This window comes from Tetrahymena thermophila, assembly GCF_000189635.1.
Source record: "Tetrahymena thermophila SB210 genomic scaffold scf_8254645, whole genome shotgun sequence".
NCBI classification, from domain to species: Eukaryota; Ciliophora; class Oligohymenophorea; order Hymenostomatida; family Tetrahymenidae; genus Tetrahymena; species Tetrahymena thermophila.
Window position 1 is genome coordinate 354,236 of NW_002476413.1, and position 25,770 is coordinate 380,005.

At 21.4% G+C, this 25,770-nt stretch overlaps 11 protein-coding genes across 11 annotated transcripts; 2 read left to right on the forward strand and 9 right to left on the reverse strand. All coding sequences in view use genetic code 6, as the record gives it.

Moving 5' to 3' along the window:
* Positions 1-1,441: 1,441 nt before the first annotated feature.
* Positions 1,442-2,525, reverse strand: TTHERM_00129030 (transmembrane protein, putative; the record flags this gene model as incomplete). Its single annotated transcript, XM_001016384.2, has 3 exons — positions 1,442-1,830; positions 1,885-1,952; positions 2,029-2,525. The coding sequence occupies 3 exons, from the start codon at positions 2,523-2,525 to the stop codon at positions 1,442-1,444; spliced, it is 954 nt and encodes a 317-aa protein (XP_001016384.2).
* A 570-nt stretch (positions 2,526-3,095) lies between these two features.
* TTHERM_00129020 (transmembrane protein, putative) lies at positions 3,096-4,718 on the reverse strand. Its single transcript, XM_001016383.2, has 3 exons — positions 4,153-4,718; positions 4,030-4,097; positions 3,096-3,973 (listed from the first exon to the last, which is right to left on the reverse strand). Exons 1-3 carry the CDS (start codon positions 4,647-4,649, stop codon positions 3,558-3,560), a joined length of 981 nt encoding a protein of 326 aa, XP_001016383.2. The 5' UTR covers positions 4,650-4,718; the 3' UTR covers positions 3,096-3,557.
* A 1,039-nt stretch (positions 4,719-5,757) lies between these two features.
* TTHERM_00129010 (papain family cysteine protease) lies at positions 5,758-6,786 on the reverse strand (the record flags this gene model as incomplete). The annotated part of the gene is made up of 1 exon (XM_001016382.1): positions 5,758-6,786. One exon carries the CDS (start codon positions 6,784-6,786, stop codon positions 5,758-5,760), a length of 1,029 nt encoding a protein of 342 aa, XP_001016382.1.
* A 1,704-nt stretch (positions 6,787-8,490) lies between these two features.
* Positions 8,491-9,504, reverse strand: TTHERM_00129000 (papain family cysteine protease; the record flags this gene model as incomplete). The annotated part of the gene is made up of 1 exon (XM_001016381.1): positions 8,491-9,504. The coding sequence occupies one exon, from the start codon at positions 9,502-9,504 to the stop codon at positions 8,491-8,493; it is 1,014 nt and encodes a 337-aa protein (XP_001016381.1).
* Positions 9,505-11,858: 2,354 nt separating this feature from the next.
* On the reverse strand, positions 11,859-12,845 carry TTHERM_00128990 (papain family cysteine protease; the record flags this gene model as incomplete). Its single annotated transcript, XM_001016380.1, has 1 exon — positions 11,859-12,845. The coding sequence occupies one exon, from the start codon at positions 12,843-12,845 to the stop codon at positions 11,859-11,861; it is 987 nt and encodes a 328-aa protein (XP_001016380.1).
* A 2,521-nt stretch (positions 12,846-15,366) lies between these two features.
* TTHERM_000128978 (hypothetical protein) lies at positions 15,367-16,024 on the forward strand (the record flags this gene model as incomplete). The annotated part of the gene is made up of 3 exons (XM_012797681.1): positions 15,367-15,488; positions 15,539-15,748; positions 15,823-16,024. 3 exons carry the CDS (start codon positions 15,367-15,369, stop codon positions 16,022-16,024), a joined length of 534 nt encoding a protein of 177 aa, XP_012653135.1.
* A 1,648-nt stretch (positions 16,025-17,672) lies between these two features.
* On the reverse strand, positions 17,673-18,837 carry TTHERM_00128979 (hypothetical protein). Its single transcript, XM_001470746.2, has 2 exons — positions 17,988-18,837; positions 17,673-17,926 (listed from the first exon to the last, which is right to left on the reverse strand). Exons 1-2 carry the CDS (start codon positions 18,784-18,786, stop codon positions 17,811-17,813), a joined length of 915 nt encoding a protein of 304 aa, XP_001470796.2. The 5' UTR covers positions 18,787-18,837; the 3' UTR covers positions 17,673-17,810.
* Positions 18,838-19,727: 890 nt separating this feature from the next.
* TTHERM_00128980 (hypothetical protein) lies at positions 19,728-20,051 on the reverse strand (the record flags this gene model as incomplete). The annotated part of the gene is made up of 1 exon (XM_001016379.2): positions 19,728-20,051. The coding sequence occupies one exon, from the start codon at positions 20,049-20,051 to the stop codon at positions 19,728-19,730; it is 324 nt and encodes a 107-aa protein (XP_001016379.2).
* Positions 20,052-21,107: 1,056 nt separating this feature from the next.
* On the forward strand, positions 21,108-21,635 carry TTHERM_00128970 (transmembrane protein, putative; the record flags this gene model as incomplete). The annotated part of the gene is made up of 1 exon (XM_001016378.3): positions 21,108-21,635. The coding sequence occupies one exon, from the start codon at positions 21,108-21,110 to the stop codon at positions 21,633-21,635; it is 528 nt and encodes a 175-aa protein (XP_001016378.1).
* Positions 21,636-21,874: 239 nt separating this feature from the next.
* On the reverse strand, positions 21,875-22,295 carry TTHERM_00128960 (hypothetical protein; the record flags this gene model as incomplete). Its single annotated transcript, XM_001016377.3, has 2 exons — positions 21,875-22,083; positions 22,139-22,295. The coding sequence occupies 2 exons, from the start codon at positions 22,293-22,295 to the stop codon at positions 21,875-21,877; spliced, it is 366 nt and encodes a 121-aa protein (XP_001016377.1).
* Positions 22,296-23,296: 1,001 nt separating this feature from the next.
* Positions 23,297-25,730, reverse strand: TTHERM_00128950 (hypothetical protein; the record flags this gene model as incomplete). The annotated part of the gene is made up of 5 exons (XM_001016376.2): positions 23,297-23,557; positions 23,629-23,840; positions 23,894-24,107; positions 24,211-25,302; positions 25,485-25,730. 5 exons carry the CDS (start codon positions 25,728-25,730, stop codon positions 23,297-23,299), a joined length of 2,025 nt encoding a protein of 674 aa, XP_001016376.2.
* Positions 25,731-25,770: the final 40 nt, after the last annotated feature.

Consider the following 25,770-nt stretch of genomic DNA (forward strand, 5'->3'; position numbering starts at 1 on the left):
TCATATATATTTACTTACCACTTTTTTTAATATTTATATAAAGAAATTATGTCAAGCCAAATCAAAGTTAGTTAGTTATTTATTTATACCTATTTATTTTCTTACTAATCCTTTGATCAAACTTGAAATTATTTATGTTTCCCTTTAAAATCAGCAATAACTTTTACTTTTTGATAAGGACTAAAAACATATATTAATAAATTAACAATCTTGTGATTTTTTATCAATACAACAAACTATTAATTAATATTCCAGTATATTTTATTGAAAATAGTCAATGAGATATTTTCAAAATTATTAAAAAAAAAGAAACAAAAAAATTTTACTAATAAAAATAATTGTTAATATTTTCAGTCTCAAATAATTAATTAATATTTAATTTTCAAATTTCTTTTTAAATTTAATCAATACTGAATACTAAACTCAATTAATTTATTTTTACTGAGAAAAAAAAAATAATTCATTACTGACTTATAATTTTTACTAACCTAACTAAGGATAATTTAAATATTAATTCTACAACTATTCAAAAAACAATTTAAAATATTCAAAGTCTCAATTTTTATTTTTTGGTTAATATTTTAAATTCTAATTTGAATTCCTCATTGATGTAAAAATTTTGAACATTTTTTAACTTTTGTTCTACTTAATTTTAATTTAAACTCATAAAAATGTGTTTTGATGTTTTAAGTTAATTATTTTTTTATTAAAGCTGACTGAGTAAATAAATCATAATTAAATTTTAAATAAAATAACTTTAATTATTGTTTTTAAATTAATAAAAATAATATGTTTAAATCATTTCATCTACTTTAAAAAAATAAATTTTTAATTAATTATTTTGAAGATATTTTAAATGAGCTTTTTTTTAATATTTAATTTAAATAAAGACATTCACTTTAAATTAATACTAAGGGAAATTTCACATTTAATAGCTATTTTATATATTACTAACTAATATTGAGTTTGTTTTAAAATAAAAGTTAATATAAAATAAATTTTTTCAAATTCTATCTAAAAATATTTTTTCTTAAAGTGTATTATATCTAAATTAGCTATTTTACCTCATATAAAAAAATAATAATTGAATATATTTGATTTTTAGTATTTATATAATCTGATTTTTATTTATTTATTAATTTATTTTTAAATTGTGGAGAAAATCAATCAAAAATAAAATTTTTTTGACTAATTTTTTTCACTCAAAATTCTAAAAAATAATTGCAACATAATATAAAATGATTAAGTTGTTATAATTTTATTCAAAAGTGTTATTTATTACAATTGAGTTTTATTTTTGATATTTTATAATTATTTACAAGCTTTAATATTATTTTTTAATGATTTTTTAAAATTTTATGTAATTTAAATAAAAAATGGCTTAATTTATTTTAAATGATACAAAGTAAATAAAAATAGTTAGTAATGAATTCTTTTAAATTCATTATTTAAACGCTAATAATATTAAATAAAATATAAAATCGAATGATATTAATAATGGATAATAAGCAAAAATAATTATATAGCTAAACCCATCCTTATCGTAATTTAGAGGATATGAAAATGAAACAAATGCAAAATTGTTAACACCTCTTAAATCCATCCTAGCTTAGGAATTTTCTTTAGCTTTGTCTTCGTTTTCATAAAAGTTTACATAGCATTTCTAGGATTAAGTGAGTTTTTCATAACTCAAATTAAAATCTAAACATGCCCAACTTGGTATTTTTACTTAGCTAAAATTATAAGGCTGACATCCTTTAAGTTTTCCACTATTTACTGATGACCTACTACGATAGTAGTTAACTTAAGTGTTCGTAATTACCCTTTATCCTAGATAAAACATACTTATTAATTTAAATACTAAAATTATCTATCAATTAATACTTTTATTAAATGCAATTGCTCGAGGAGCAACATCGTAGCTGCTTTAATCTCTTACTGGTTTTTCACAACTATCAGTCAACAATAAAAAAATATTAGAATGTTTTAATTTAAAATAATAAATAAATAAACAAATGAAAGAATTACTTATAATAGGTTCCGTTTGTGATAAATTTGTATGGATATGGTTCATCTCCAAGCTAATTTGTATTTTGATTTGATTAACAAGCATATCCAAGCATATTTTAGTCTTTATATTTAAAGTTAACATACAAAATCGAATATGCTTCACTACCTTAAAGATTTTTTGTAAGCTTTCCTGAAATTGAGCAATCGTTAAATGATTCAAATGTCATAGATTAAAGAGGATAAAATATGACAAAGTACATACAAAGAAATATTACTATGCCTCCAATAAAAAATAAGCCATGAGCTGTGCTCTTTGCTATGAGAGCAAATACATTATTATCAGTGTCTAAAAGATAGGCGAATACTATTCCATTTATAATAAGAAGAATTACGAAAATATAAAAGTAAGACCAAAGATCAGACATTAGAGGCAGAGCCTAAAGACTAAATGTAATAATTATTCCACTAACTAAAGCTAGGGATGCAGATATTACTCCTATTTTAGATACTTACATAATTAACTCTCTTTTGTTATCTTATTTTTAAGATATTTATTTTTTATTAATTTTTTTCTAACAATCAATATTACTAAACCAGATTAACCGAATAGCTTGAGTTATAACTAAGAGCTCAATATAAATATAATCTAAAATCTGTTTTTAATTAAATTGAAAACGGTCTTTAAAATGACAAACTATCCTTAATTTTTAAAAATTTTTTTGATCTTGTGATATAGGATACTTACTTACTCATGTGATGCGGTAAGTTAATAAAATTAGAGCCTAAAATATTCAAATTATTAAAATTTTTCTAACAAATTAATAGATATATTGTTTAATACTCTTAATCAATCATTTGTTTAAAGTAACATTTTTCTTATGATTTTTGAGGTATGAAATTACTTTTTAGGTTAAAATTATTATTTTTTATCTTATGTAAAATATTATGAAAACATTCAATGCTAATTTATTCAAAAAAAAAATAATGATTATTTGAAATGCTATTAAAAATATTTGGTTTTCATTAATTAATTATTTGTCTATAAAAAAATTAACAGATTAAATAATTTAGCACAGCAAATATAAACAAAAATTTTATGTATTACTATTATTGTTATTAATTTAATATATCATGAATAATGTTTAATCAAAATCGATAATATTATATATAGTAAAGGCAAAAAATTAAGAGACAAATCAAATTCTAAAGCTTTGAAAATTCTATGATGAATGACCTTGAAAAAGGCAGTACCCTAGGGTACTGTACATACATACATACATACATACATACATACATATATAATTAAAAGACATTAATATTTTTTAAAAAGCTATTAAAAGCTTTTTTTTATAACTAAAATGTATTTGGTACCTAATAAAGAAAGTAAGCAAAAGTGATATAATATTTAACTTTAAATTCAATATAAAACGTACTTAATATATACTAAAAGACTTACTTTTATTAGTAATAATAAATAATCTTCTATAAGCAAAAGTACTAAAAATATTTTGGTTCAATTAACGCTAAGTTGAAAATATGAAAATAGTTCATTCATAATGCCTATTAAATACACAATTTCTAATCAACTTACATAGTTCGTAATACGCAGAATCTAAAGATAACAAAAAGGGAAAAAGAGCATAAATTATTATACTAAAAAGCATATTTTTATCATAGTAAAGAGGGGACTAAAATGATACAAAAGCAAAATTATTCACACTTCTTAAATCTCTTCTTTCTTATGAATTTTCATAAGCTTTTTATTAGTTTTCATAAAAGTTAACATAGCAGTCCTAAGGTTTAGTTAACTATTCATGACTTAAATTATAATCAACACAAGCCCAACTTGGTAATTTTACTTAGCTAAAATCATAGGGTAGGCATCCTTTAGCTTTAGCTTAATTTGTCCTACTTCTACTACGACTATAGAAATTTTCTACTTTATTCAAAATTTCCCTTTATCCTTTTAATAATAGAAATATATATTATTCGATTTAAATTAATATTTTTAAATTATACTTTTAGATGTTCCCACTCTTTAAGTAGGTTATTCGTAACTCTTGTCATTTTTAATAGGATTTTCACAACTTTAAAAAAGATTGTAATTAAATATTTTTTATGAAAAAAAGTAAGCTAACTTACTTGTAATATGAATTTTTTTTTATAAATTAATAAGGATATGGCGTTTAATGATAAGGCTTTGAGTAGTTATTAGACTGACAAGCGTATCCTAACATATTTTAGCCCTTGTATCTAAAGTTAGTATATAAAATCGAATATGATTCACTACCTTAAAGATTTTTAGTTAGCTTTCCTTAAACTTAGCAATCAGTGAAAGATTCAAAAGTTATAGACTAAAGGGGATATATAAAAAAGCAATAAAAGATTAAAAATATAACTATTCCAGTTATGAATATGGACATGTGAAACAAAATTTTTATAAAATAAGAACAATCATCATTTTCCACATCACAAAGTTAATAAAATATTATATTATTAAGTATCAACATGAGCACAAATATGTAAAAGTAAGACCATAAAATAGAGATTTATGGTAGGCTTGAAAGACTCGCTGCAATAATAATTGCACTTAGCAAGGTAACACCGCTTGTTATCAAGCTAAATTTATTTAGATTCATTGTTTTACTTAATCTATACTCTATACTGTATTATTAATATCTTATAATTTATTTTTTAGTATCAAAGAGTAGATAAAATTTATTAAATACTATTTAGTAATTAACAAACAAATTAATTAATTATTGTTGTTGCAAATTATCTTAAATTACAAAACGAAAAAACAGCTAAGTAAATTAATTTACTATTAAAAATGAATATATTAATCTAATTCATCATTCATTTAATTGAAGATATCTTTTTATTGACTGATATTTAATACAGCAAAAATTTTATTTATGAAATAAATATTCAGGGTAGTAATTTTATTTATTTTTGTATTTTTTATTTAATTTTGTTTAATTTTAATCAAGAATAAAAATAAATAGAAAATAACATTTTAAATTCATTTTTAATTTCTATTTTTTGATATGCTTTGCTTGAATAGTAAATTAATTTACTATTAAAAATGAATATATTAATATAATTCATCATTCATTTAATTGAAGATATCTTTTTTTTGACTGATATTTAATACAGCAAAAATTTTGTTTATGAAATATTATTCGTGGCAGTAATTTTATTTATTTTTGTATTTTTTATTTAATTTTAATCAAGCATAAAATAAATTGAAAATAACTTTTTAAATTAATTTTTAATTACCATTTTTGATATTCTCTGCTTGAATAGCATATTAAATTCCTCAAAGTATTTACATACGAACTACTTTACTCTAAATATAATTCAATTTTTTTTGTTTCATAATAATATTTTTAATGTAGGTCGCACTTTCGAAAATGAATTTCTTCTAATTTGAAGATTAAATATAAAAAATAGCTATTATATTTTGATTTAGACAATTGTGAAGAGTGTTTTAAAGACAAAAAATTAATTTACATCTTAAAAGTTAATCTAAAAATAATAAAGCTAAAATAAAATGATTGAAGAAATACTATATTGAAGTAATGTAACATAATATATTATAATATAATTAATTAATATGATTCATTTTAGATTGAGCATAGATCTTCTTTAAATAACCTAAATATTATATTTAATTAAATAGATGTGGGCTTAATCAATGAAAGATAGAAAAAAATTAATTCAAAATCTGATTTGATGATTAAAAAATCAAGCTGTTATTTGGAGGGTGTTTTCCAAAATACCACAAGTGTTGTTTGGAGCTAACAAGAAGAATCCTTGTTATCCCCATGAAGCACCCCAAGAGTTCTTTATTATCCAGTTTCCTTAGCTATCATAACCTACGGCTAACACAGCATGGTTTAGGTTTAACTATTAAGGATTGCAATTATTGTAAACACCAGATGTGTACTAATATAAACTTGTAGCATCAATTGAAACTGAAACAGGTGCTAAATTCAGTGCAGCTTACAATGCCTAAGTGTTCTAGCCGATTTAAACGAATGATATGGGTTTATATCCATTATTAGTACTACTGACTTTGCAAGTTCCCCAAACTCCTGTGTAAGGATAGGATGATTCACTTTCCATTCCTATTTTAGAAGCATAGAGGAGAGCCTGATAAAAAGAACCTCCATTACAGCCATGTGAGTAGTAACCATTTGCTTAAACAACACAATCTACAAGTTGTTATTCTGAAAAACTTGAGAGAACGTGGCTCTTGATGTAGTGAAAAGATTCCATAGAACCAGTAGCTGAGAATGCCCAGCAAGCACCACAATCTCCTTGATTCTTTACAGGAGATACTGCTCCCTTAGTTCTCCAGTCAACTGAAGCTGCAACAGTAGAACTTGAAGTAGTAAGGCTCGTATTGCTAGAAGAAGATTGTTGTGTAGATGAAGAGGAGGAGGATGATAAAGGCTATGAGGAATTTGCTTGAGAGTTGCTCATGAGAATTTTATTGACAAACTCTTCCTGAGTCATATCAGAGAACTAATTAAGTCCTTATTAGTAAGTGTTAGCTGTATTTGCATTGTGTTCTTTTATTTTTTAGAAATTCTCTAAGAAGACTGTCTGTCTGTATTATTTTTGAGCTTCGTTTAAGAATACTCTTGGATTGCTTATTCTCCATTGATTATAGTTAGTTAGTGCTTCTAATGAGTTATTGTTTGTTGATTATGCTAAAGAGGAGCATATTAATAATGCGATAAATGCAGTAAAAGTTAATCTAGATGACATTTTTTGTTTTTTTGTTTTTATTATTAATTACTATTTATTTTTTTTAATTAATTTTTATAAAATGATTACTGAGATATTCAACACACAGATTTATATCTTGTAAATTAAAATAACCTACATTGAAAATAAATATTGATTTTCATAATCTTTTAATTTACTTTGAAAATAAAATTTAAAATAATATGCAAATAAGAGTTAAAGAACCTACAAATTTTCATTCAATAGCTATGCTCATACAAATTATATATTAAAAGAATAATATAAGAAGCTTTTTATAAGGTGTATAACATTTTATTTTACTTTTTTATGTAGCTATTGATTTAAAGAAGTTTTTAAATATTAATTTAAAGCAAATAATCTATTTTTAAAGTTTCCAGAATATATTGACTTATTCATTTAATATTTAAAAAGAAACTTTACAATATTCACTCTCAGTAGATTTTATAATCAAATTACAGATCACAATAATATGATTTTAATAAAAAACATTTATTTTAAGGTATTTAGTTTTAAAAATTTGAATCCAAAGAATCAAATAAAGAAATAGATAAAATATCTGAATAGCCTATTTGTCTGTCTATCTTAATTTGTATTTAAAAAGTATCGAATATCTATCCATAAATTCAAGAGTATCAAAAAAGATATATTAGATTTGATGATTAAATAAATAAATAAATATTGAACATATTCACAATATCAATATTTAATTTCAAAAAATTAATAGATTTTTATTGATTCATTTAAAAGCAAAATAAATATCAATTATATATTATTGGTTTGGCTTAGAAAAGGGTTTTTTAAATAACAGTTACTATTTCTTACTTAATTAAGCTATGCATTTTATTTTTAAATTGTGAAAAGTACAATAAAATTTTTAATTTTCTTTGCATTTTGTGATTTATATAATACGAAAAGTACTATTTATAGCAATTAAAAATAGATAAATATGAATAAAAATTTAAATCAAATAATTAGTTTCTGATTGAATTTGTTCAATTATTTAAATAAAAAATATGATAAAAATCTATATGCATTTCTAAATTAAAACCAAACAAATCATAATTTAATTTTTACAATATTAAAAGTTTTCTTAATTAATTTATTTTTCTTATCATAATTGAATATAAATCCTTAATTTTTTAATATATTATTCTAAATTAAATAATTAAAAAATAATTTTTTAATTATTGTTTTATGTTTTATGAAAAATAATTGAAATTTATGTTTGCTATAATTCAATAAAATAAATATGATAATTGTAAGAAAAATTACACTTAATTACAATAAAACCTGTCAAAGTAGACGATATTATAAACTGACTGCTCATAAAAAATAGACAAAAGTGTTTTTTTATCCTAAATTTTATTTTTTCTATATTATTTTGGGGTTAATTTCTTTAACTTATTTTAAATTTTTAAAATATGTATAATCATAAAAATAATATTTATTTTAATATTAATTTAAAAAAAAAACAATTTAATTAGTGCAAAACAGTTATTAATCTTATTTTAACACACATTTTATAAATTGAAATATTTTAATAGGGTAAAAATTTAGTTTTCACATACATATTGAAATTCAAAATAATATTCAAATTTAAAATATTTTCTAAAAGTTAAATCTGTATTACAATACACACTATCTTATGTTTATAAACATAATAATAATAATAATTTTTTATCTATTTTTTATTTATTTTTTTGGTCATGCAGTTATTTATTATGGGTTATCCAAGATACCACAAGTATTATTTGGAGCAAGCAAAAAGTATCCTTATTATCCCCATGAAGCACCCCAAGAGTTCTTTACTATCCAGTTTCCTTGGCTATCATAGCCGACTGCTAGCACTGCATGATTTAGATTTATGGATGAAGGATTACAATTATTGTAAACACCAGATGTGTACAAATATAAATTTGTAGCATCCATAGCAATAGATACTGGAGCTGCATTTAGTGCAGTTTACAATGCCAAAGTGTTCTACCCTACTGAACCGAATGCTACAGGCTTATATCCGTTGTTAGTACCACTAACTTAGCAGGTTCCCCATATAGCAGTGTATGGATACTAAGATTCCGTTTTCATACCTACTTTTGAAGCATAGAGTAAAGCTTGATAATAAGAACCTCCATTACAGCCATGTGAGTAGTAACCATTCTATTAAATAGCACAATCTACAAGTTATTATTCAGAAAAGCTTGAGAGAACTTTGTTCTTGATGAAGTTAAAAGACTCCATAGCACCTGTAGATGAGAATGCCCAGCAAGAACCACAGTTTCCTTGATTCTTTACTGGAGTGACTGCTCCCTTAGTTCTCCAGTCAACTGAAGCAGCGATAGGAGAAGCTGTAGCAGTGAGATTTTAGTTATTTGATGAAGATTGTGGTGCTGATAAGGATTATGAAGAGTCTGCTTGAGAGTTGCTCATAAGAATTTTTTGGACAAACTCTTCTTGGGTCATATCAGAGAACTAATTCAGTCCTTATTAGTAAGTGTTAGCTTAATTTGCATTGTGTTCTTTAATTTTTTAGAAGTTTTCTAAGAAGACTGACTATCTGTACTATTTTTCAGCATCATTAATGTAGATTCTTAGGTTGTTGTTTTTCCATTAGTTATATGCAGTAAGAGCTTCTAATTAATGATTAGGATTGGTTTATTGAGCTAAGGAAGAGCAAATCAATAGTGCTACCAAAGCAAGAGAAATAAATTTATTGTTCATATATTTTTTTTATTGTTAGTTTTTTTTTGTATTTTGTTTTATATTTTAAAATTATAAAATGATTGCTGTTTTTATTTTAATATTTAAATTAAACGCTAATTCAAAGAATAATTTAAAAATTAAATTCATAGCATTTATATTTATCGAGCTATTGTATAAAATAAAAAAGATTTATTAAATATTCATAGATGTTAAAAACATTTTAGATATTTGTAAAAATTATAAGGGATATTTATAAGATTTATAAAGTGTTTTTGTATATATAATAAAAATATTTTTTAAAAGAAGTTAAAATAGAAGTAACGACAATATAATAATCTATAAGATATCATTTAAATTTTTGTCTTCTTAATTGAAATTTAAACGTTGAAGGCTAATTGCTAAAAAAAAATATTTAATGATACTAAAATTATATTAACTTAATTAATATATTTTAAAAAAGAAACGCTAGATTAAGATTAACCAATATAATTTATTCAATTAAAAAATGCAATATTAAAACAGTTTTAAATATAAAGTTATATTTTTAATGCTTCTACATCTTGTAAGTTGAAAATTAGAAATAGAAAGGTTAATTGCAACTAGATTTTCTATTTTAATTAAAATTTAATATTCCAGAGTGCAAGCAAACTCTTTTCAAGAATAGAAATTAAATAGGATTATTATAAATATATTTTTCTTAATTAACATTCAAATATTGAATTCGTTAACGTATTTATTTTTAGCATTCTAGTATCTTAAGAAAAATCATTTAACCAAAATTATATTCAAATTATTTTATTCACATACTTATAAAAGTATAATTTTAAGTCACAAAATATTAATTATAATAAAAAAAAACATGTATTTTGTTATTTAAAAATTTAACTCTTTTTATATTTTATTTACAATGTGCATCATTTTTTCTAAATTAATGGTTATCAAATGCTTGATTTTTGAGACATAGAATAGAATGTAGTTTATTAATTCATTTAAATGATATAATCTGATAAATCCAAAAATATTGATTTTATAAATTTAAACTGAATAATTTAAATCAATCGGGTAGGGAGCTAGGTAGGTAGGTTGATAATAATATTGCCTATTGAATCTATTTGATTATTGAAAATCTATTTACTAATTTGTATGATTTATTCATTTTCATTTAAAATAAATGCTTCACTCTTCTATTATTTTCTAAAATTCTAAATAATGCTTGACCATAATTTATATTATAAAATATGTTTGTTTATCTTGATAACTTTAAAATAATTATTTTATTATTAACAAAAGCTTTTGTCTTTATTTGATTTGATTTAGATTGATCGATTTGCTTCCAAAAGTTGGTCTTCGTTTTTGTTTTTCTAAAATAATTTTTAATTAAGAATTTATTTATTTTTTTGTAATTTTTTAGAAGTAAAAAGTTTAAAGTAAAATATAATTTAACATTCAAATATAAAATTAATTTAAATTTTTGATAACTCAGTTAAATTTAAAAATTGAAGATATCTGTAAATTAAATATCAGATTATTTTACCAAAATTTTAACAAAGAGTTTGAAAAAATGATTAATATTAAATATTATTTTTAGTTTTATTTTATTACTACCCAAACTATCAAATTGTAATTTATTGTAATTAATATATATTTTTATTCCATATAAAAAGATAATGAATGAAATAATATATAAATTGTTAAACAGTTAATTTTTGATGAAGCTTTATTAAAAATTAGAGATGGAAACCAAGGAAATAAGGTATTTTATTTTAATATATGAAAAATAATATATTTTAAGATATTATTATTTTTTTAATTTTCATCTTTAATTATTGATGTGTCTCATATACCATTATTAAGTCGTTAATTTTTTAGAAAGTAAAGTTAAAAATTAGTAATGATAATTAAATAATATTATATTATATTTTTTATTAAACTTCTATAAAAAAATAAATTATTTTTTACATATATTTAAATAATTTGAATAAACATTTAATTTTATTTTTTTAAAAATCTATTAACTTTAATCCATTTTTAACTAAATAAAATAATTTTATTTTATAAATCAAAATAATTTTAATTACATGCTTTTAATTTTAATTAATTAATTAAATTATGAAATAAAATAGGGAAAAAGTAAGTAAGTAAGTAAGACTAAAGAATTAAATATCATCAAATTTTAAAGTAATATAACATATGTAATATAAATTTCATTTTAAACAACAAAGAAATAGATTAAGCTTAAAAATTATAATAAATAACATAGCCATCTATAGAAGTATTTATTTTGAATTTTAATTTAAACTCAATCAGAAATAGTGTAATAGGAATTATGTTTTTCTAAAAATGATTTAATAGTGAATCATTATTTTTGCTAATCAAGCAGTTATATGAAGTGGATCATCTAATATACCACAAGTGTTGTTAGGAGCTAGCAAGAAGTAACCTGATTATCCCCACTAAGTACCCCAGGAGTTCTTTACTATCCAGTTTCCTTAGGTGTCATAGCCTACAGCTAATACTGCGTGATTTAATTGGATATTTGAGGGATTGCAATTATTATAAATACCTGAAGAGTACATAGACAAATTAGTAGCATCAATTGCAACTGATACAGGTGAAGCATTTATTGCAGTTTATAATGCCAAGGTAGTTGAACTAATAAACGAGAAAGAAACTGGTTTGTATCCATTACTAGTTCCACTCACTTTGCAGCTACCTTAGTATCCAATATAAGGGTATGCTGATTCTGTTTTCATACCTACTTTTGAAGCATATTGCAATGCTTGCTAGTATGAACCACCATTGCAGCCATAAGAGACGTAGCCATTGTTTGTAGTAACACAGTCAACAAGCTGCTATTCAGAAAAGCTAGTAAGAACATGATTTTTAATGAAGTTAAAAGATTCCATAACACCAGTAGCAGAGAAAGCCCAGCAAGATCCACAATTTCCTTGATTTTTTACAGGTGTAAGTGCTCCCTTAGTTCTCCAGTCGAAAGAAGCTGCAATTGAAGTGCTAGATGTGCTTGAAGAAGATACTGATAGCTTCTAAGATGAACTCTTGATGGAGTGGTTAGTGAGAATCTTTTAAGCAAATTCTTCTTAAGTCATATCAGAGAACTAATTAAGTCCTAATTTGTAAGTATGAGAAGTGTTTGAGTTATGATCTTAAACCTTTTAAAAGTTTTCTAAGAAGACAGTTTATCTGAATAACTTTTCATCATCATTAATGAAAACTTTAGGGTTAGTTTTTATCCATTCAATATATTAATTTAGAGCCTCAATCTATGGGTTATTTTGTTATGCCAAAGAAGAGCTCAACAACAAAGCTAGCAAAGCAGTGAAAATTATTTTAGAATTCATTATTAATTTTTTTTAAATTTACTTATTGTTTTTATTTTGTTTAAATTATTATAAAATGATGGTTAATAGGAGCAACTTTTAAATAACGTAGAGTTTAAACGTAAATTAAAATTTGGTATTACCTTATTGGAATTTAAAAATTATTCGAATTCATAGTAAGCCAAATAAATATTTGACAAACTAGAAGACCCAAATAAAATCAGTATTAGAGCTATCATATAAAATATTAATAGTAATATTTTAAAATATATTATTCTAACAAATAATTTTTTTATATTGTTTAAAATGAATGAATGAATGAATTAAATCTTGTGTTTGTGTTAAAAAATTCTACTTTAATGTTTGTTGTAGATTGATTTATTTAAATAAAGCTTGAATTCTATTTTGAGTAACGAAACTAGAAACTAACTGACTAACTAAACTAGATTATTTAAAAAATATTTGAATGAATTTAAAATTACACGCTTCCTAGTGTATAATCTAAAAAGTAAATCAAATGGTGGTTTAAAAGTATAATTTTATTACAAAATCTAAAGCAACATTTTTGGTATTTATATGAAATTGTTTTATTTTGAAATATTTAAAGTTTTTATAAATTTAAAGACATTTAAATAAATAAAGATTTAGTTAATTAATTAATAATATTGTCTATTTTAAGAACAGTTTGAAAACCCCGAACAATTATTTAATTTAATAAATTTTAAAAGAAGGATTTAAATTATTAATTGGGGGTAGGAAAAAAATTAATTGATTGTAATAAATACTATTCAACATATTTGAAATTTGAAATAGAAATAGTACTATATTAACTCTAGAAAATTAAGGAAATTAATAGATTATTTTACTAAGTTGTTAATTAAATTAAAAACTTAACAACTAATAATTATTTAAATGTCATTTATTAGTCCATTCATGGATTTATTTTTTAAATAAAAATTTATTTAATTGCATGATATTAAAATAGTTAAGAGTTTGTTTGCTTTTTCAAAATAAATTAACTTTAAAATAAATGGAAAAAAATTTTTAAATTTATTTAAGAAAGAAATCCAAAACATGAACATTATTTCTTAAATATCTCTTAAAAGACTTTTTAGCACTTAATAAATTCATTTTAAATAAATAAATTAATTTTCTTTTTTTTAATTTTAAGTATTTTGTTTAAAAATTGATTACAACTTATTTATTTATTTGCATTTATTTAAATTTTTTGCATCAAATTAAACCTAACAGACAATTAATTTTGTAAACTAAAAAGATGACTCATCCAATAAAACTCAATTAAATCTAAAAATTTAATTTTTCATTTTTAAAATAAATACAAAAAAAATATACTTATCTTATAATTCAAAAACCAGCGCTTTATTTTTAAGCAAAGAAGGTCTGGAATGAAGTAGTAATAAAATTATTCAAACATCCTTAATGAAATAAATTTAAAATTGCAATTTTTAATTTAGGTGCACAAATATAGTCCAACAAAACGAAATCCAAATTGGATTGAAGAAAAATAATTTATTTTTTTGAGTATTTGAATTAAAATAATTAATTAATTATTGTGATTGTCTAAATTTTATCTGCTTAAGTATATAAAATAATAATTTAAATATTAAATAATTTATAATAAATTTATAATTTTAAAAAAGTTAGACTACATTCAAAATATTTAAGGATAATTTATAACATTTATAATAAATATATTGACTAAATATAATTAGTTTCTTGCATTATAAATGAAGAAGATAGCCAAATTATGTTTAAATCTTAAGAACATTTAACTATCAATATTGACTGGTTATTTTATTTGTATTTATATGGTTGAAGGCTAATTTTTCTGTTTCTTAAAATTAATTATACTATAATAATATTTTTGATTAAAAGGCTTAAATTTAAACTAAATTAATTCAAATAAAATAATTTATTTTTATTGATAATATAAATTTTTGATAAAAATGAAATTATTCTTATTATCTAAATATTTCTACTATTTTACTATCTAAGATTCAAACAAATTGCTGGTATAATATATTCATTTATTGAATCAAACATAGTAAATATAAGCAATTTAAAATATCAATTAATCAAAATATTTAAGGATAATTTATTACATTTATAATAAATATATTGACTAAATATAATTATTTTCTTGTATTGTAAATGAAGAAGATAGCCAAATTATTTTAAATCTTAAGAATGTTTAACTATTAATATTGTTGGTTATTTTAATTGTATTTATATAGTTGTAGGCAAATTTTTCTGTTTTTTAAAATTAATAATACTATAATAATATTTTTAATTAAAAAGCTTAATTTTAAACTAAATTAATTCAAATAAAATTATTTATTTTTATTGATAATTTATGAATTTTTGATACAAATGAAATTATTCTTATTATCTAAATATTTCTACTATTTTACTATCTAAGATTCAAACAAATTACTGGTAGAATATGTTCTTTTATTGAATCAAACATAGTAAATATAAACTATTTGAAAATATTAATTTATTATCAAAATAATCAGAGTTTATGAATTATATTAACTAAATATAAAAAAATAAAATAGTTTAAGAGTTGTCTGATATTTTTACTGCGCTACAAAAATATCAACTGCTCAATTAAATAAACAATAATTTAAACTTTTTTATTTAGTAATTATTAATCTTAGATGCTCATTTTTTTACCATATTTTTTTAAAAAGGTAAAATCAAATTAATGAAGTAAAAATGCAAAAGATTAAGAGACTTAGCTAATTAGACCCATTTATAGATTACATTAGTATCAAAGCTTTTCAAAATTCTCCACACTTATTAGATAAAAATAACTTAAATTAATTTATTATGCTATTTGATGCTTTATACTTTATCATATTTTAGTCTCAAAAGCTTAAGTAGATAGATCTTTGTTTTAAGTAATAATAATTAATTACATTTAGATTTTATGAAAAATTAAGTATGTTTGCTATTTTTAAAATAAATTTAATAGTCTCTTAGACGTTTGTCCTTAGTTTTTTTAGTCATAGAATATTAAAAATAATTTATAGCTAGAATCTTTTTCTCTAGATCTTGTGTAAAATTGTTTAAAATTAACTAAAATTTACATCTTTTTTTCCAAAATAGAAATTGTAAAAGCAAATAGAATTTACTTTCCAAGTTTTTTAACTCTTTTAGTAAAAACTCTGATTTGAAATAAATATCCTTAAAATTTAGGTAAATAAATAAGAAAGTATTAACTAGAAATTAATAAATATTTTATTTTTTAATATTCAGGGATTGCAATTTTAGTAATTAAGTATTAGAAGATTGCTTTTTGTAGTTAAAAAAATACATTCATCTTGAGAAGCTCAATATTTAAATGTAAAATGATTCTAAATATAAATAAATATCTCATAAAATTAAATAGAATAGAAAACTAAGTTGACTATTAGGTCGTCAGAAATATTAAAAATTATATTTCATCTCAAAACCTAATCAATTTAAGTATCAAATTCCAGTCTAGAAACCATGATAATTTCTAAAACAATAAGCTATTGACTCTAATGCCTATTTTAGAAAAATCTAAGAATTTATAGAATCTCAAAATAGAATTTAGGTTTTAATTAGAATACATTAGTTTGAAATATCATTTATTTTAACTGTAAAAAGTTAGATGAATTTAAGCAACGAAGCTGGCGTTTTCTTCAAGATTTTTAAGAATTCCTTAAACATACAAAAAATTCACATAAATTTGAAGTAAATAATATAAATAGATATTAAAAATTAAATTTAAATTGATAAAAAAGTAAAAACTAGATCTAAAAAGAAGGGGCAATATAAATTTTCCATAGTTTCTCCTACCTTAAAAACCTAAAATCTTTAACTTTATTAATGAAGTATTTTTATTTTTATTTAACTAATTTTAAAAATCTTTGATAAATAAAAAGTGATAACAATATAAAAGATTCTCTTGATCATTTAAGTTATTCAGTAGCTCCGCTTTAATAACTCCAAGACTTAGATGTCAATTTATAGTATATTTTTAAATTAAAATTTTAAGACCATTTAATTTACTTTAAATTTAGAAATTGTAATTTAGGATGCCATGAATAGAAAAATTGTGTGAGAAAAATGACACAACTCTAATAAATTTAGCTGTTTAACTTAAATATTAAGTGAGTTAATTTCAGAATTTAACCTTTATAAGACATTTTTATATTAAATCCAGAGATAATTAGGTTTTCACTCAAGAATAAGAAAAGCTGATTGTATAATATTTGATGTATTGGCAAAATAGTAAATCATCCAAGCAAATTTTATATTTTTAATTCAAACTCAAGTAAACATTTCTCTTTAAAAAATATTATTTTATATTCTTTCTTATCAACTTAAAAAAGTTGTGAGCAAATTAAGTCAATATAATAATAAGAATTCCTTTTAAATAAAAATCACCATACCTTGCTATTGTATATAGCTTATAGTAAATATGTTAACCCTTACATAATATTTAGTAACAAATACAGTTTGGCTGATTTATACTATTGAATTAATAAGATAAAGTTGAAATTTTTAATTTTATCTTTTATATGTTTTATGATAAATCAAATTATGTTGAATATTTTTAATTAAAAAATAATGAACAGATCAGTAAATTTTTGATGAATAAAAGCTAATATTTATGAATAAAAATTAATTTTTTTATTTAAAGATTAAAATCAAAAAGTTTTAATTTTATTAATTACTTTAATTTAATTGTATAACATACAAAAATAAATATTCAAATATTAATCTTAAATAGAATGTGGAAAGGGATTAAAATATGTACTTAACTTATACAAAAAATTAATTTTTTTAAATTATCAGAATTGTAATTTTTAGTAAAGTATTTGATAATAGTAAGAGTAAATAAATAAATAAGAATTATAAATATATAAACAAATGTGTTATATTTTAAAGATAATTTATTATATAAACTGTATGCGTTGTATAGAGTTTAAATCATTACTAAGTTTACTAAGACTAATTCATACTTGAAACGGAAGACCTAATTTTATTTGCTATATATTATCTTAATTCTGGATTTTCTAAATATTCGTGGAGAGTTGAAAAAGCAGCTTTTAAATTAGACATAATATGTTAGTATTTTATGTGATTTTAATAAAATTAAAAAGTTACTTCTATTCACAAGATCAACAACTTCTTTATTACCTAATGCATTCGCTAAATTTGAAGCCACTAAGTCTTTGCAAGTATCAGAACTTCCAAAAGAAACTAGAAGATCTTAAAGCAATTTTCTAGTTTAGGGGTTTTATAGTTGTTATATTATTATCATTTTTAATTTTTGAAAAATAAAATCATCATAAAAAACTGATGTTTTCAGAACTTGTTTTATAAGAATAGGTGTATTATTTTTAACATCTTTAATATCATAAATTCTAATTAGACCTTTAACAGTATTATGTCTTATAGAAGGCTTTTCACATAAATTAACAATCAAGCCTTAGAGATTATCTTGGATCATTGTATTTTTATAAACTTGTTACCTTATTATCATTCCTAGCCAGCTTGTACTTTGCTAATATATTATATTGTTTTATTCTTTCATTAATTCTTATAGCTTTTGATACTCTAAGTAAGATTTATAAGAACCAAAAGATAATAATCCACTAAATATCAAAAACGTTACTCTTTTAAGCCATTTAAAAGTCCAGTTTAGTGTATTTGTGTGTTTTTGTAAGTTGTATGATGCCAAATTTAAAATTAGCTTAAATTTATTTGGAGATTATGTTATCAAAAATAAAAATGCTGATTGTCTCTCAAAAAAGTTATATCTATTTGGATTATCAGTAGAAATGTGCTTATGATTGACTATTCTAACAGCGTTAGTCAATAAATACTTTTAGTACTATGAATGCTCCAAATACTATCGGTTTAATGTTTGAAGAGCCTTTTTTATTACTTAACTAAAACTCATATTTGTATTTGTAATATTTTAATGAATGTATTTAATAATAATAAAATAGTGTAAAGAATTACAAACATACATACAAACAACTTATATATAAATTTATAAATCAAAAATAAACCCTTCTACATTTTTCTAAAACCTTCTTCTTTAAATCTATATCATAAAATAATAGCCAATTTATTCTATTAACTATTTATTGTTGTATGGATATTAAAATTTAATAATTTAATTTTAAAACAAATATTTGATACCAAAAACTTTAAACTATTTAAAATCTATTCATTTTTAATATATTTTCTCAAATTAAAGGATATTCAAATGAGTAATTCTACTACAATATGATTTCTCTAAATATTTCAATCATTTTTTGTACTTAATACCTTTCTTTAATGAATTAATTAGATTTTTTATTTCCATAATTACAACCTATTTAAAAATATTTATTTTGCTTTTTTAAATGATAAAATTTGCTTGATAAATAAATAGATAGATAGTTTTAGTAATATATATTATAAATATTTAATAATAAATATTATATGAAGAGATAAATTAATTAATCAATTAAAGTTGAAATGAAAAAGAAATTTAATCTGCTAAGAACATTTTTTTGTTTTCTTAACAATACTTTTATCGTTTACCTTAATAATGAAATAACAAACTATGACTTAAAAAAATTATAATTAAGAAATATTCTTGGATATTTCTTGTAAAAAAACATAATTAATAATTCATTCCATGAAGCTTACTTGTGAAATTAATTCATAAAAGTAATTTTATTATAGAGTAATTTTGTTTAAAATTGTTTCTGCACATATTATGAATATGAAAAACTATAGGCGAGATTAAGCTCTTTATATTTTTTATAAATGTAAAAATTTGATTCAGACTGTTTTTTCATTTATTTTAGCATTTTTAGTTTAAAATTTTTAATTAATTTTGAGATTAAATCATTATAAACTTGATGAAATTCTATTATTTTTTATAAAGGTTTTCTTTCTGTTAGCTAAATTTTTAGTAATTTAAATGTTAACCATTTTAAAAAGACCTAGGTTGTATGCAGCTTATGCTAGTTTAAATTTAAGAGTTTAAACATTTCTCTTGGTAGCAGACGACACTGCAAAAATAGAAAATCCATTTTACTAAGCAAATTATTCTTATTAATCATTTAAATATATTCTACTACTTTCAACTAGAAATTATTCAATATCTTCAGTAGTAATTTATGAAAGATACTGTAAATTATTTATATTTTTTTGAATTACAATAGACATGTTAGACAAATCACATTTACTGGCAATCAAAAATTTTAAAGACGACTTTAATTTTGATGAATATTAATTATACTATTTAATACTAATTTCAAATGAGTCTTGGTTATTAACGTCAAATAATAATAGATAAATATGGAATTAAATGTTAAATTCGCTCTCTTCTTTCAAGTATTAATGGTTGCTATTTTCATAAAATATTACAGTGACTTATTCATTCTAAATCATTACTTCTGAGCAATTTTTTAAATATCTCTCCATATAATCATATCCTTCATGCAAGCAATACTCAGAAAGTTTTGAAATTAATTAGCTTTTTCCAGATTTAGGGCTTCCATCAACTAGAACATTAATTATTTTTTTTTTAATTTGAATCATTTGAGAAATTTTCAATAATATTTTAAATATCAAAAACACCTAAAAATTAAGTTCTGTTAAACTTAACTTAACCAATAATAATTCTTTTTATGTTTATCCTTTATTTCAGAGCAAATAACCAAATATTTTTTTAGAAAAAAGCTGATTGATATTCCAGATTAAAAATTATGTTTTTCAATTTATAATTAAAAAAATTCTATTAACAAAAAAGTAAAAATTTATATTTATATTTTTCTTGTAGTTTTTTGAATTATATCTAAATTATTTTTTCAGTTTTTGAAATCTTATAATTTCTTATAGAAACAAATATTAAAATGATCTGATGATTTATAATATCAAAGTAGTTAAATTCATTTAATCTACAAGAATTTTTGAAAACGATATTAGTAGTAGCAACATCAATAAACCAATTAAATATTCATCAGATTATCTTTGAATTTATTTAAAATAAATACGCATGTTTTATTTTTTAAACTTCTACTCAAGTTCAACAAGATACGAAGGAATGATAGTTTTTATTATTAAATTGGATATTCTTCAAAAGCATAACATTCATTCTTTCTTTCTAGAAAAAATAGAAAGATACATGCACTCTTTTTATTGGTTTTTAAATTTAGAGTTATAATAACAATATTTTTTTTGCTTTTTATTAGCTAAATCATTTACAAAGTATACAAAAATATGAGTGAACAAAAGAACGATAGCAATTAATAAAAATAAACAAATAGCTCAATTTAAAATTAAAACAGTAAAAGCTACTACAATACAGAACATGTTTAGGATTATATGAGAATGAAATTCTATTAATTTAAAGCTCAAAATGCATTAATGGATAACTTTTAATTGCTTTTTTTAAAGAAATATGATAAACTATTAACAGAAGAAGAAAAAACAATAAGAAAAAAATGCGATTATTTGATTTAAACCACATCAACTGTTGCAAATTTTGGCTCATTCTTTTTTATTCTATCTAATCTTAGCGTAACATAAGAGATAAGATTCAATCCAATTCGCGACTTTAAAGTTCTTGTTGGTGGAGTAGCATTGATGTTTGCTTTAAGAGGAGCTGGAATATTATATATGTGGTCTTAATGTGAAAATATGTATTTTAGAATCTATCCTAAAATAAATCTAGATGAGCAAGTGGATTTTTATGCTGAAAATATAAATAATAATTTCAAAATATTTTTATATAGATATTTTTTCTGATGTATTTATTTATTTACATATTTATGTTTGGAGTATATCTTCAAACACCAATAAAATCAATAAGGTTCTTTGCTTATTTGAGCTAGTTAAAAGTTAAAGTTAAAAAAGTAATGTAAATCAAATAAAACTCAACTATTCGTCTATATACAAACCAAATAAATATACATTTTCAAAAATAAATATTTATATAATTAATTCAATTTTTATATTATTCATTCATTAAAACAAACTTGTTTATATCAACTTTATTCTTCGTTAGTATTTGATGCTTTTTGCTAATCCTCCCCTTTTATTTTTCTGATCTTCTCCTCAATTACTTTTCTTTCAGTTCTCATATAAGTTTGTTTTATCAAAAATGCAGCGTAATCCTTTAAATCAAACCCGAAATTTAAGTAATATTAAGGTTCCTATTCAATCTTCTTGTAAAGTAAGTAGTGATTTACAGTATCTTTTTTTAAAAAATTATAAATAAACGAATAATAATGACAAGATAAATATTTTACTATCCATATAATCTATAAGCATATTAGGCTCGTATTTTGAGGGTATATCTAATTCAAAATCGTATTCTTATATCTACTGCTGATTTTATTAATTATAATCCTAGTAGTCTATCATTTAGCCATCCCCATTCGCTTAATCTTATCCTTGATATTCCATAATTTACTACACTTTTGCTAAATATTATAATAAATAAATAATCAACTTTATTCAATTTATGTCTAAAACATAATATTTAATTAGCTTTTTACATCAAAAAAAGCAAACAAATAAACAAATAAAGAAAAGCTTATCTTAATTTTATAATTTATCAAAAATATGCCTTCTGAATGATAAAAATAATTTATTTAGTTAAAATTTTAAATATTTCAAATACATGTAAAACTTTTTACAAACTAACTATAAATAGATTTTTTTTTACTAATTTTATTTTATTTAATGCAAATAGATAATAATAACTAATAAAAGTTTACTATTAAAAACATTTAAAAAATGAGTAATTTAAGTGTTAGAGTTTAACAAATAAGCTTTTAAAATAAATAAAATATTTTTAATTATTAAGAATTCAATTAATCAAGATAAAGTCTAAAAACTTCACTCTAATTTATTATTTAAAATTCAATTCATATATTATAAAGATGTGTTTTTAAAATCATTTAAAAAAAACACAAAAAACAAACAAATATATCATATATTCCCTATTCTATATATACTTATATACCTAAAAAAATTTAATAAACATAAAAACCAATAAAGCAGCTGAATAAAAGTCCATTTTTTTTCATAAATCGGCTTTAACTTATAGTTTTGTTTGTTTGTTTGTATTTTCTATTTTTAATAATTTTAAATGAATTTTATTTGAACTTGAGTGTTTAATAAATAATTTATATTTCATTAGAATGAGCACAAATAATTAATTTTTAATTTTATTCAAATTAAAAGTTAGCTATAAATTTAGAACTGGAACTCAGCTCAAATGTATTTTTTTATTAAATTAAAGTGAGTATTATTCTAATTATAATTTGATTATACGGGCATTTAATCTAGATTTAATATTTATATAAACTTTAATAATCTAACTAGGAAATAGAAGTTGAATATAATTTTTATAAATATGTATTTAAATTGAAAAAAATTAATAATATCAGTGAATCAATCAATCAATCTCTTATTCCACAAATAAGATCTATTATATCATATATGTTAAGAGTATTGCTGATAAAAATTTATTTAAACTTCTTGAAGCTAATATATTCATCAATTAAATTGATAACTCCGCTTTCTTCAAATTTTTCAATGAGATATTCGTAAACACTTTTTTGATAATCTTATTTCTTTTCATCAACTTATTAGCAAAGCAGTTTTATAATTCTTTTGAATTCTTCTTTTTCTAGCTCTTGTTATTTGTTTTCTTTGAAGAACTTTATTTTTTTTTCAGTAAATAAATAATAATATTATTTAAGTTAATTTAAAAATAAACAAAATTCATTACTTTTTCTAAAAATTTGATTGTCTCTGATATTGCTGAATCTTTATGTATTAGGATCCTATAAAATGCAATTATTTATTCCAAAGAAACGTAGCTAAATTCTTTATCAGGGTCTAACCCAAGAGCTAAGAGTATTCTTTGAGTTATTTACTTTTTATTTTGATAGAGAATTTCAAAGCTTTATACGAAAACTCCTAAATAAATCTATTATTAATCTATTTTTTAAAAATAAATATAATAAATATATTTGCATTTTTCCAAAAAATACTCTTAAAAATGTTGGCTTTTGACTCATCAACTAATTCTAAAATCTTTAGTTTGTTTTACTTCTAGGGTGACTCTCCTTCAAGCATAAGTCCATTTTATCTGTGTTTTTCACTTATTCTAACAAGCTTATTATACATTTCTATAATTACTGTTAGCTTCTTAGATTTTGACTGCTAGTTCATTCTCACTGCTTGAATCGAGGATCTATGTTTCTACTTTTTTAATATTTTTTTTGGAATAAAATTATGAGCTTTTTTTTAATTTTTTTCATCCATCAATAATAATTGATCGAATTTAACTCAAAATTTAATTAATTACATTTCTATCTGCTCCTTCCTCTTCATTCATTTATATTTTATCAATTTACACAATTTTTAGATTTGGGTTGTGGTTCTTTAAAATGGAGTTTTTTGGAGAAACTTGCTCACTCATAAATTGGTTTTTTTGAGAGTTTAAGGAGGTATTAGAATCTCTTTGCTTCCATCTGGAGAATATATTTCTATGGATTTGGTTATTTTTTTGTTCTATTTTTTACTCTAGGTTGTATAAATTGACCATTCTGTTGTATTAGTCCATTTCAAACAATAGCTTATTCCCATATTTTTAAGATTTTTTTATCTTTTCTTGTTTGTTTTCAATATTTCCGTACGGATTGTTAAAAAAGGGTGATCTGTTATTTGCTATTTCCCTGGTATCTTCCTCCATAGAAGAAGACACATAGTTGTTATTTTATAATTATGTACTAGCAAACTCATTTCTTTCTTTAGAATTGTGAACAGAGTCGCAAAGACTCTAATAAATGTATTTATCTTATTAAACTTTTTACACACATACACTTTCTATACTATTAGCATCTTGTTTAACTGGCTCTTTTACTAAATAAAGTGGTACTCTGTGTCTTGAATCAGGAGAGTACATTTGATCTGTTTGAGGTGGACGTGGATATTTATAATTTTTAAAACCCACTGTTTTTAAATGGTAAAACTATTGAGGATTTTATATCAGATTCTATACATGTATTTTTACTTTGCTTTTAGTTTATATTGAAGTGGGATCGAGAATTTAGTCATCTATTTCAGCAACAGAATTAAATTTATTCGTGCTTGCTGGACTTTTAAAAAAATTATTGCCTGTGTAGTTTAATTTAAAGTTCTTTTGAGAGCTTTAACTACTCTAAATATTTCTTTTTTTTAAGTGGTTATTGCTATTTAAGTTAATTTTGCTTTATTCATGAGATCTTTCAATTTTATTAGTTTGAAATCCATTTGTTTATTTATTAAAATTACTAATTGTTATAAAATTTAAGTCTGATCCACTTTGAATTTGCAGTTAATCATCTTTATGGTCTCTCTGTTACTTCAGTGATGACTTAAAAACCCTTCGAATATTTTCTCCAGCAGTTTTAACAAGCTGTAAATATATATAAATATAATTAATTCAATTACAGATAATTCAAGCATAAATACAAACGATTTATTTTAAGTCCTTTTTTAACAATTGTATAACTTAAAAAATTATTTCATGTTAGTTTTTTGGTAGAAATAAAAAAAATTTTTTATGCTAGCTGCAATAATTGCAAATGTAAAATTTACTCGATATCTAGGCTCAGCTCTTTGACTGCCTTCTTAAGATTAAGGAGGCATAGCGGGTGTTTTATCTAATTAAATTCCTTTTTTTATTCTAAAATGAGTAGCCGTTGTTGAGAAATAGTTTTTATGCTCAAATTCTGAAATCTCATGAATTTTTTGAGTTAAATTTTAGAGAGCATCAAATGTATAATTTTTATATGAAGAGGGAGATTTTGGTGTTTATAACTAAAGATGATTTTTAGCATTCATTTTATATTAAATATTATAGATATTGTTTGTTTATTGTCTG